Here is an 11109-nt window from a genome sequence, read left to right on the forward strand (position 1 = left end):
CCCGGTCACCGCAGGTCCCTGGGAGGCCTGGGCTCCCTCCTCTGGGCCAAAGGGCCCTTATTCCCAGAAGGGGGGCCACTCTCGGGTAGGAGGCCTTCCAGCCCCACGGGCCAGGAGTGGCCTTTGGAGGCCTTGCCGTCCGGCCACAGAACCAACCACGTGCCGTCCAGGGTGAGCCAGCTCGGCTGCTGTCCGCACGTCTGTCCCCATCCGCCTGGGCCAGGGCTGGGCACTCCGTCCAGGAATTCACAGGGTGCCCAGCCCTGAGTGCAGGCTGTGTCCTTGCTCCACTGGCCTCCACCCACCCCAACAGTTCCCATGGGAACAGCTGCCCCTTCCTTCCCCCAATTTGTTCCTAGACTTGAACCTGGAGTTGGGGGCAGTGGGATGGCAGTCACTGCGCAAGCACCGAGCTGATACACGTAGGGACTCCCACAGCTTGGGAGATCAACCATTTTTTAATGTATTTTTATTGATTTCAGAGAGGGAGAGAGAGAAAATCAGTAATGAGAGAGAATCATTGATGGGCTGCCTCCTGTACACCCCACACTGGGGGTCGAGCCTACAACCTGGACATGTGCCCTGATCAGAAATCGAACCATGACCTTCTGGTTCACAGGTCAACGCCCAACCACTGACCAACGCAGGCCAGGCAGGTCAACCATTCTTGTGGCGCCCACAAATGTGGGGTTGTGGCTAATACGTCGCGACCTTGCCCAGGGCCCCACATTCATGGTCCCACTCCTGCCAGCTAGAATGTTCCCTGGCTCGGCATCTTGGTGGGGGTGGGGGTGGGTGCCGGAGGGGGCCTCCTGCAGGCCTGGGCCCCTGCCTGCTGGACGCGTGTGGGGGCGGCGGGGCAGCAGGGCCCTTCCTGGCCTGGGAGAGGCTGGCAGCCTAGGGGCGGCTCCAGGCCCCATGCAGCTGGGGGCCATATGGCCCAGGTACCTGCGGAGTTTGGCACCTCCACGCTGCAGCAGAGCCAGCAGGGCCCGAGCAGCCCATCTGCTCCTCCCCGGCCCGACCCAGTGTGGATTCCAGGAGCGGTGCTGGGGGTGTCCGATCCCTGGCCGGAGCTCTGCCCCCATGTCCTGCCAGGCGGGAGCTGGCGGCACCAGCAGGTCCTCTGGTTAGAACCCAGGCCTGCACCCTGCGGGTACTGGAGGGCACAGCACTGCTCAGCCGGCGGCCACGTGGGTCCCGGCCCAAGGCGCGGCCCCTTTAAGTGCAACGCCACCGGCCACCAGCGGGGGCAGCACCGAGCCGCCGGCCTCCGCTCGCTGCCTGGAAGCTTCTGCCGGGGCCGGGGCCGCGGTGCGGGTGCGGGACGCGGAGTGGAGGGCGGTGGGCGGGCTCGGGCCTGCATGACCTGTCCGTTTGGCGGGCAAGCAGCGCTCAGGTAAGAGGTCGGGGCTGCTGCCCACGAGTCGTGTCTGGCGGGGGGGGGGGGGGGGGGAGGATGGATGTTCCGCAAGGATGAGGGGTCCACGCCGGCCATCCCACTCGGTGGCTCGGGGTGGGGGCTGTGGGCCGGGACGTGCCATGGGGGGCTGCCCCCAAGTCATCAGGCCTGGGACCCAAGCGGGGCAACCGCCCCATCCCCAGGCGGGGGCAGTCACCGCGGCAGCGCCAGGCCAGGCTGTCACCTCCCTGGGGCGGAGCCTCGCCCTGTCATAGGCCCCCATTCCGGCCTGACTTTGAGCTTAGGAGGGTCGGGAGGGGACACGAGGGGGTGGCCCTACAAACCAGGACGGAGTTGGGTGGATGAGAGGCTGGGGACGGGCACGCCCGCTGGCAGGAGGCCCCGCACCCCTGGGACGGAGGGTCTGACAGGTGAGGGCCCAGCCTCCCGTCCTCGTTCACCCTGAGCCCACGCCTCGGGCTGTGTGAGGAGCTGGGCCCCTCCGCTCCGCCTGGCCCCTCCCCAGCCTGCCCCTGGCGGCCCACGTCTGCACGGGAGCCTGGTGCGGAGGGGGGACCCCAGCCCAGCCCGCACTGCGGGGGTGTGGAACCTCGGTTTCCATGGAGCCTTCCTGAGACTGGCGGGGAGAGTCCTCGCCCGGGAAGGGGGTGGAGCTTAACCCACCCACCACGCTGCCTCCTCCTGGCAGCCTCCTGCCCAGGTGCCCTAGCCGGGAAGAGGGGCAGCTCACACGCCCCCATGTGGTCTGTGGTGCACACGCTGCAAAGCTGGGGTCACTCTCACCGCCTTGTCCTGAAACCTCAGTGAGCTTGGGGGATTCCAACCACGCCGAGAGGGCTGGAGTCAGCAGTTTCTGCAAAGGAAAGCGGGCTGGGGGGCCCAGGTGTGCCCTTTGGGGACATGATTCAGGCCGGGGCCATGCCAAGGGTCAAGGGTGGGACAGGCCAACGTTCCAGCCTAAGGACCATGCCTGGACCTGGTGGGGCACCTCGGGCCCACAGGGGCCTCAGGACGGGGCCTGGAGCGTCCGGCTGTCCCCCGTGAGGCGGCCCTTGCTGCGGGGGAGGGGCTCCATGCCAGCCTCCTGGCAGGTGAGCAGGAGACTGTGGCCGGGCGAGCTGGCTGCGCCAGGGGAGGGCGCTCCTGTCACCAGTGGGCGATGGCGCCAGCAGCAATGAAGTCGTACATTCGGCCCCAATGAGCTGTCATTGGGGCCATGGGCACCAGGGAACCCCCTCCTCTTCCTACAGTCGGGGGCCCGGAAAGGGGTCTGACCAAGCCTGCAGCTAACCACAGCAATCGCATCGCCTTTCTAGCCGACCCACCGTGTCCTCCATTAGGAAGTGGCCAACAAGATGGGTTAGAACCTGAGCGGCTGAACAGCGGGCTCCTTCTGCAGGGGCTGCAGACGCCGGCATGGAGCGAGTGTCCGCGGCCTCGGCCAACGCCCCACACCGGGGCTGCTCCGCCCCCCGCGCCCCAGGTAAGCCAGTCCCGGCGCGGGGGTGGCGGCCCGGGCTGCGGAGGGGCGGCTCTGACCGTGTCTCCCCCCAGGGCCAAAGCCCCACGAGGCCGAATGAGCGGCAGCCGCCAGCCTGGGGCCCTCGTTTAAGATGACCCGCACGGACCCGCCGGACCTGCTAGTGTCGACCGTGTACCAGGACATCAAGGTGGCGGCCCCCGGGCCCTCGCCCAGGCGCCCGCCATGTGAGCGCCCCGCGGCCCGGCCCGCTGCGCCCGTGCCTTTCAACAAGCGCCACTGCCGCAGCTTCGACTTCCTGGAGGCGCTGGACGGGGCGGCCATGGAGGGCCTCCCCGAGCCGCCGCCCCCGGAGCTCCCTGCGCCGCGCGCCCGGCCCCGCGACAGCGAACCCCGGCGCCGCGCCCGCTCCAAGAGCGCGCCCCGCGAGCCCCCGGGCCTGGCGCCCGCGCCCGCCTCGCCGCCAGTGCTGCCGCGCCGAGGCCGGGAGGTCCAACGGGCGGCGCGGGCCGAGGGGTCGCCACGCCGGGAGCCCTCGTACCCCGCGCTGCGCGCGCTCGCCAACGAGCTGCACCCCATCAAGCTGCAGCCGCAGCGGGGCGGCCCCGGCCGCATCGCGCCCCTGTGTGCCGCCACCGACCGCTATGCGCCGCCGGAGCCTCCAGCCGCGCCTGCCCCCCACGTCCGCTGCCGCCTGGACATCAAACCCGACGAGGCGGTGCTGCAGCACGCCGCCCGGGGGTCGCGGCCCTGCGGGCCCGCCCAGCCCGCACCCTGGGCCCGCGCCGCGCCGCCACTCCACGGCCTCACGGTGCCCGGGCCACGCCACCTGGCGCTGTCGCGCACCCCCACGCCCAGCGACTCCTACTGCGTGGACCCCCGGAACGCGCCGTACTGCGACGGGTTCCTGCCGGGGCCGCGGGACCACGCGGAGCGGCGCGGCGCGCCCTTCACCGCCCCGCCGGGCCCCTCCCGGTTCTTCTACACCGAGGAGCCCGAAGGCCACCCCGGCGGCTTTGCGGCCAGCCCGGGCCCCCCCTGTGACAGCTACTTCCCCAGACCCTTCCGGCCCGAGGAGCCCGCGGGGCCCAGCCCACGGGGAGGGGGCAGCTACCTGGCGTGGGAAGCGCGCACCTTCCCCTTCCACGAGCCGCCCGTCGGTTCCTACTACGGAGAGGCCCCGCCAGCCTACCTCCCGCCCTGGGGCCCCTGCTACCCGCCCGCGGAGACCCAGGCCCAGCCCGCCGCCCGACCCTTTTACACCGAGAACTGGGGCCGGTACCGAGACCGCGACGCCCCGGCGCGGACGTACCCACACCCACGCAGCAGCCCGGCCTGGGGCGACTGGGGCCCGCGGCCTTACCGAACCCTGCAGGTGGCGCCGCCCCCGGCCCCCGGCCCGCTGCTCGCCTCCTGGCACGGGGGCACCGGCACCAGCCCGCCCCGCCTCGCCACCGACAGCCGCCACTACTCGCGCTCCTGGGACAACATCCTGGCGCCCGGGCCGCGCCGCGAGGACCCCCTGGGCCGCGGCCGCAGCTACGAGAACCTGCTGGGAAGGGAGGCCCGGGAGCCGCGGGGCACCTCCCCGGGAGGCCGGCGCCCGCCCGTCGTCGTCAACCTGTCCACCTCGCCTCGGCGCTACGCGGCGCTGTCGCTGTCGGAGACGTCGCTGTCGGAGAAGGGCCGCGCGGGCGACGGCCTCGGCCGGAGCTGGTACGTCACCCCGGAGATCACCATCACCGACAACGACCTCCGCGCCGCCGAGCGCCCGGCCACCAGGGGCTGGGAGCTGCCCGGGGGCCGCCGGCGGCCGCCCCCGCCCGCCGCCCCCGACGGCCCCACGTCCGGCCGCCAGCGCAGCCTCGAACAGCTGGACGAGCTCATCACGGACCTGGTGATCGACTCGCGGCCCCTGGCCGGCCAGGCTTCCCACCCCGCGGCCGACGGCCTGGGCCGCCAGCTCCGCCGCCTGCTGGACTTGCGGCCCGCGGGCTCGGGGGCCCCGGCGACGGCGCCGCGCTCGCCCCCCGCGTCTGCCGGCAGCGCCGAGGACCCCGCGGGGGCGGGGCAGGCGGCGGACGAGTCCCCCGAGCCCAGCGCGGACGAGGACGACCTGATGACCTGCTCCAACGCGCGCTGCGGGCGCACCGAGACCCTGTTCCACGCCTGCCTCTACTTCAAGTCCTGCCACAGCTGCTACACCTACTACTGCTCGCGCCTGTGCCGCCGCGAGGACTGGGACGCGCACAAGGCGCGCTGTGTGTACGGCCGCGTGGGCAGCGTGTGCCGCCACGTGCTGCAGTTCTGCCGCGACAGCGGCCCGGTGCACCGCGCCTTCTCGCGCATCGCCCGCGTGGGCTTCCTGTCGCGCGGCCGCGGCGTGCTCTTCCTGGGCTTCCCGAGTCCCGGCTCCGCGGACAACTTCCTGCGCTTCGGCCTCGAGGGGCTGCTGCTGTCGCCCACCTACCTGTCCCTGCGCGAGCTCGCCACGCACGCGGCGCCACTGGGCAGCTACGCGCGCGAGCTGGCGGCCGCCGGGCGCCTCTACGAGCCGGCCGAGTGCTTCCTGCTCAGCGTGTCGGTGGCCGTGGGCCCCGGCGCCACTCCGCCCGGCGCCCCCGCCAGGCCCGCGCCGGCGCCGCGGAGCCCGGGGCCCACGGTGCGCAAGTTCGCCAAGGTGGCGCTGGCGGCCGGGAGCCCTGCGCGGCCGCCCCCGACGCGGGGGCTGGAGCCCGACATGGAGACGCTGATCCTGACGCCGCCGCCGGGCACGGCGGGCCTGGACCAGGAGGGCGAGGCGGGCCGGCGCGCGCGGGAGGTGGCCTTCATCCACATCCAGCGCGAGCTGCGCCTGCGCGGCGTCTTCCTGCGCCACGAGTTTCCGCGCGTCTACGAGCAGCTCTGCGAGTTCGTGGAGGACAACCGGCGCTTCACGCCCACCACCATCTACCCCACGGACCGGCGCACCGGCCGCCCCTTCATGTGCATGATCATGGCCGCCTCGGAGCCGCGCGCTCTGGACTGGGTGGCCAGCGCCAACCTGCTGGACGACATCATGTGAGGCCGGGCGCCTGGGCCCCGCGCGATCCACATAGGCCCCGCCCCGCCCGCCCTCCAGCCCCGCCCAGTCGCTGAGGCCCAGCGCAGCCCACCCAGGGGTGCCCGAGCCCCCCCGAGCCCACTCAGGACCAGCTCTGTCCGTCCAGACCCCGCTCCTGCTTCGAAGTCCCGCTTCAGATTCGCCCAGTCCCCGCCTTACTCACCTGGAGCTCCGCCCAGGGCCCCCCCATTGTGTCCTCTACAAGCCCCGCCTTTTCCTCCCCGCCTCCTGCGACCCCCTCTCCAGCTCCCCCGTCTCCAGCTCCCCAGCGGGCCTCCCCAGAGGCCGGTCCTTGGCCGCTTGGTGCTCCCCGCTGGGAGGCGGGGTGGGCTCGAGGACCGCCCGGCCCTGCCTTCAAGCGGAGGGGTCCCTACTGCAGACCCCACCCCGCAGATCCCATCTGACCGTCCCGTCATCCGCAGGGCCTCCCTGGAACCTCCCCAAGTCTCGTTCGCCCGGGTCCTGGAGCCCGAGTAGACCAAAGCCTAGTCCCGCCCCATTTAACACGCCCCCCACCCGCCTCCTGTGGTCTGCGGTGCGCCCTGCCCTCGTGGTGCCCCAGTCCCGGTGGAGAGGGCGCAGCCAGCCCCCCTTCCCCCCCCCCCAAGCCCGCACATTTTGTTTCAGCGCCACCCGCCTGCCTCCCGCACCACAGGCTGCCCTGGCCTGGGCCCTGCAGGAGTGGCGGGGGCAGGTGGGGGGCAGGCGGCAGTGGAGGGGTGCTGGGCGGTCTCCCGTCAAGGTGCCAGACACCCAGCCAGAGGGGAGGAGGGCCCGGCAGGGGAAGCAGCGGGTGTGAGTGTGGCGGGGGGAGGTGGGGGGGCGCTGGCCCAGAGCTGAGACCTGGCTGGGCATGAGTCAGGCTGCCGGCCCACACCCGGCAGGACGGGCCACGGCGGGAACCGGGGCTGAGCAGGCTCTCACTTCCCAGGGAGGCAGGAAACAGGTGCGCAGGGCGGATGAGCAGGAGGGGCCCCTACCCGCGGGCGCAGGGAGCCTGGAGGACCGGCCTCCCAGTTGGGAGCGGGGCGGGGCGGGAAAGCCTGGGTGGGAGCAGCTGAGGTCAGGGCAGGGGTCCGCGAGGGGGTGCAGACGTCACCGCACACCCACCCCCTTCCCGCGTGGCCGTGCCTCGAGTTGCAGCTGGAAACAGGAGGCTAGCGGCCCGGCCCCGGCCTCCGATCCCCTAGGACTGCATCCTGGCTCCGGCCCGGGCTCCGTGGACCACAAGTGACCAGGAGAGGGGGGGCCGGGCACCCGCAAGGGCCCTCCTGGAGCTCCCAGAGCCGCACCGGGGCTGCGAGGGCCATCAATACATTGTGAACGTCCCCCTGCTCTCGCCCCCGACCGCGCCCCCCCCCCGCCTCCTTCCCCCACGCGCCTGCGCGCCGTCTCGGCCCCGCGCATGTGCACCGGCCACGCGCCCTCCCAAACCGGACCCCGTGCCACCCGCTCCCAGCCTCTGCCTCCGGCCGGCGGGACAGGAAGAACCCTGGGCCGGGATTGTTTCCCGGGGGCGAGCGCTTTCCGAAGTAAAACCACTCGAATGTAACCACTGCTGCCTCGTTCTGCGGGGGAGTGGGCGGGGCGGGGCGGCGGCCCTCGGACACGGTGCGGGAGGCTGTCAGAGCCGGGGTGCGTCCCCCCTGGCCTCAAGGGCCGCCTAACCCGCTCCAAAGGGGCCTGGCACCAGCCGTGGCCCTGCTAGATAGGAAGTCCGCCCTGGGGATTTTAATTAATATTTTTATTGATTTCAGAGAGGAAGGGAGAGAGAGGTACAGACAGAAACATCGATGAGCGAGAATCATAGACCGGCTGCCTCCTGCTCCCCGCTCCCCCCCCAACCGGGGATGGAGCCGGCAACCCAGGCCTGTGCCCGGACCAGGAATGGAACCGTGACCCTCCGGTTCCCAGGGCCACGCTCAACCCCTGAGCCACGCCCGCGGGGTCCACCGCTGGTTTCAACCGCCACCCCCTGGGGCGCCTCGTTCCCCTTTAAGTGGGACCCGCGTGGCCCCAGGGCTGCAAGGAGCTGGGTTGCGATCGGCCAGTCGGGGCTGCGGCCGGGCCCCACGATTGGCTGAGGCTGAGGGCCGGCCCCGCAGGATTGGCCGCGGCCGCGCAGAGCCCGCCTCCCGCACTGCGACGCAGCCCCGCGTGGCGCAGGGTAGGGCGCGGGCCGCAGGGGCGGGCGCGTCCCGGGAACATGGCGGCGCCGGACCTCGCCCAGATCCCCGATGTGGACATCGATCCCGACGGCGTCTTCAAGTACGTGCTGATCCGAGTCCACGCGGCACCGGCGGGGCAGAGCAAGGAGATCGTGCGCGGCTACAAGTGGGCCGAGTACCACGGTGAGGGCGGGGCGGGCCTCGGCGTCTGTGGGCGGGGCCTCGGCGTCGGTGGGCGGGGCCATCGAGCCGTGGGGCGAGGCCGAGGGCGTCCTGGGAGGGGATCCCGCGCGGGGTCTGGGGTCCTGGGGCCCCAGGGCTGCGGTGGCCCGACCCCTCTCTCCTCTTCCCCGCGCCCCTGCCCAGCCTGGGGGGCCCCTCTCCTGGGGAGTCAGCTGCTCGGAGCTGGGGCTCAGACCCCCGGGTCCCCCGGGCGCCAGGCTGAGGGCTGCCCTCTCCCCGCAGCTGACATCTACGACAAGGTGTCGGGCGAGATGCAGCAGAAAGGCTATGGCTGTGAGTGCCTGGGCGGCGGGCGGATCTCCCACCAGAGCCAGGACAAGAAGATCCACGTGTACGGCTACTCCATGGTGAGGCCCCGCCCTCCCCGCATCCCCTGCGCGCCACTGCGGAGCTCACTGGGGTCCCCAGCGTCCCCGCTTCCCACGGGACCTAGGGCGGGTGGGAGGCCTCTGCTGCCCCTCAACACAGCGGGCTGAGTCCTGTTCCAGCCTCAAGAGCCCTGGGTGGGCCCGGCCCCGGGTGGCTCAGTGGTTGAGCACCGACCTAGGAACCAGGAGGACACGGTTCGATTCCCAGTCCCCAGAGCGGGGCGTGCAGGAAGCAGCCGATCAATGATTCTCTCTCCTCATTGATGTTTCTGTCTCTCCCTCTCCCTTCCTCTCTGAAATCAATAAAAAAATATATATATACATGCATATAAAGAGAGGCCCGGCTGGGCTGTCCCTGAGGCCTCAGTATCGGGGTGTCACCCAGAGACCCCCCCTCTCCCCTCACCAGGACAGCAGTGGAAGCGCAGGGGCACCCAGAATAGCCTGGGCTTCAGGAGAGATCTGTTCACCGTGGCGGCCACCTTCCCCCCGGAGGGCTGCTGGGGTGGTTGGGGAATGATGGCATTTGGCTCTGCCCTGGGGCCCCTGCCCTGTCTGGCTCCGGGGTGTCACTGCTAACTGGACCCCCAGAGCCAGGACATGGGCTAGAAGAGGTGCCTTCTTTCTTCAGGGGTACGGCCGTGCCCAGCACTCCATCTCCACCGAGAAGATCAAAGCCAGGTACCCGGACTACGAAGTTACTTGGGCAGACGATGGCTACTGAGCCCACCTGAGGCCCCCCCTCCGAACTCTGCCCGGAAGCCCTCCTGAGGGGCTGGCTGCCCCCCTGGCGCGTGCCACCCTGTCCAGGCCTTGGAGATGGACGCCAGCCTGGCCCCAGGACCCGGGTTTACCTCACCCACTGGAATAAAGAGCACTGACCCAGCTGGGCCCGGACGCTGTGTGCCTTGACTTCTCTGCTGCCCTGGGCCCTGACTGGAGTGGGCGGGTGGCAGCGAGTCAGAGGCAGCCCTGGGGCAGCGGGTCCCCTCCGGCTGCCCCTGCCCGGCTCCCCCTCCGGGGCCCAGGGAGAGGCAGTGCACACTCAGCTCTTTGGAGTCTGATAAGCTCCCCCCAGCTCTGTCCCCCTTTATGGCCTAATTGCTCCTCCTCGTGGCTGTCCCCAAGGACATCGGGGTGAGGCCCCCCAGCCGTTGCGAAAGGAGCTGGGGCCTGGGTTGGTAGTGCCCGAGTCAGCACGCAGGCAGGGAGGGCACCTGTGGCCACCGTTCTGCAGCTGATCTCAGTCCTGTGTGTCCTGCCAACCCAGGTCACGCGTGAAAGTGGCGTGTGATTCCTTGCTCCCAAGATCAGGCCCCCAGCTGAGGTGAACAGGCAGAGCGCCCGACATGGTGCTGGGAGCCCCTCTCCCAGAACCCCTCTCCTCTCCCCAGTGCGGGGCTGTGGGGGGCCGCCAGGCACAGGGAGGGCAGCGCCAGGCCCACTGAGGCACAGCTGCCCTGGGGCTCACTGTGGTGTGCCCTGTGGCTGCGACCCTTGGGCGCACTTTCCGTGAGCTCACGTGGCCGCCAGGCAGGTGCAGTGCCACCACCTGTGCAGGGGAGGCAGGCGGTCTCCGAGGTCACAGAGTCCGTTGCAGGCTGAGCTCGGCCCCCAGCCCTGTGCTGGCGAGTGGGGGGCAGAGTGTATCCGTGGTCTGTGCCAAGAGCACCAGGGCCCCCGGTGCCCAGCCACACTGCTCAGGACAGTTGTCCATGAATAACTGGTTAGCGCCCGGCCGGCGGGCTCAGGGGCTGAGCGTCAACCTATGAGCCAGGAGGTCACGGTTCGATTCCTGGTCAGGGCACAGGCCAGGGCGCAGGCTCCATCCCCAGTGGGGCGTGCAGGAGGCAGCCGACCCATGATTCTCTCATCGTGGATGGTTCTCTGTCTCCCTCTCCCTTCCGCTCTGAGATCAATAAAAACACATTAAAGTAAGTGATTATTTAGGAATGAGCAAGGGAACAGGCACCATAGGCTGAGTGATGGCGATGGAGATGGTCGCGGTCCCGGCTCCCGGCCCTCCCAGGGCTCACAGGTGTTGGCGCCGGGCGGCTGACCTCGCTGCCAGGCTGGGGGCAGAGCCCTGGAGAAGTGGTCGCAGCCCGTGCTGCCCGGAGCCACCTCCAGAGGGGCCTCCACCAGGCAGGGCTGAGCGGCGGTTGGTGTGACGGGCAGGGCCAGACCTTCGGTCCGGAGTTGCTGGACAAGGGGGGGCTGACGTGCCCAGGGGCCCCTCTCCTGGACCCTTTTACGACCGGACGTTTGCCCTCATCGGCCAGGGTGGGGCTGTTTAAGGGGCCCCCTCCAGTTAGAGCGGAGTC

General features: G+C 70.8%; 2 protein-coding genes across 3 annotated transcripts; both read left to right on the forward strand.

The window, feature by feature from the left end:
- The first annotated feature begins 159 nt into the window (after window positions 1-159).
- Window positions 160-6071, forward strand: AJM1 (apical junction component 1 homolog). Of its 2 annotated transcripts, none has more exons than XM_079791291.1 (2): window positions 160-1399; window positions 2740-6071. In XM_079791291.1, exon 2 carries the CDS (start codon window positions 3037-3039, stop codon window positions 5965-5967), a length of 2931 nt encoding a protein of 976 aa, XP_079647417.1. In that variant the 5' UTR covers window positions 160-1399; window positions 2740-3036; the 3' UTR covers window positions 5968-6071. The 2 variants fall into 2 exon arrangements, with proteins under 2 accessions (XP_079647417.1, XP_079647418.1); XM_079791292.1 differs by lacking the exon at window positions 160-1399 and having other exon boundaries at window positions 1552-2906; window positions 2978-6071.
- Window positions 6072-7645: 1574 nt separating this feature from the next.
- Window positions 7646-9675, forward strand: PHPT1 (phosphohistidine phosphatase 1). Its single transcript, XM_079791445.1, has 3 exons — window positions 7646-8357; window positions 8640-8764; window positions 9417-9675. The coding sequence occupies exons 1-3, from the start codon at window positions 8213-8215 to the stop codon at window positions 9507-9509; spliced, it is 363 nt and encodes a 120-aa protein (XP_079647571.1). The 5' UTR covers window positions 7646-8212; the 3' UTR covers window positions 9510-9675.
- The last annotated feature ends 1434 nt before the right edge of the window (window positions 9676-11109 follow it).

Source organism: Cnephaeus nilssonii, assembly GCF_951640355.1.
Source record: "Cnephaeus nilssonii genome assembly, chromosome: 14".
Taxonomy (NCBI): domain Eukaryota; kingdom Metazoa; phylum Chordata; class Mammalia; order Chiroptera; family Vespertilionidae; genus Cnephaeus; species Cnephaeus nilssonii.

Bases quoted from the DNA above. Each gene is read 5' to 3' on its own strand.
- PHPT1 (XM_079791445.1), top strand. From the start codon at position 8,213: ATGGCGGCGCCGGACCTCGCCCAGATCCCCGATGTGGACATCGATCCC. The intron at 8,358-8,639 runs GTGAGGGCGGGG...CTCTCCCCGCAG, and splicing joins CAAGTGGGCCGAGTACCACG to CTGACATCTACGACAAGGTG. The intron at 8,765-9,416 runs GTGAGGCCCCGC...TTCTTTCTTCAG, and splicing joins ACGTGTACGGCTACTCCATG to GGGTACGGCCGTGCCCAGCA.
- AJM1 (XM_079791291.1), top strand. From the start codon at position 3,037: ATGACCCGCACGGACCCGCCGGACCTGCTAGTGTCGACCGTGTACCAG.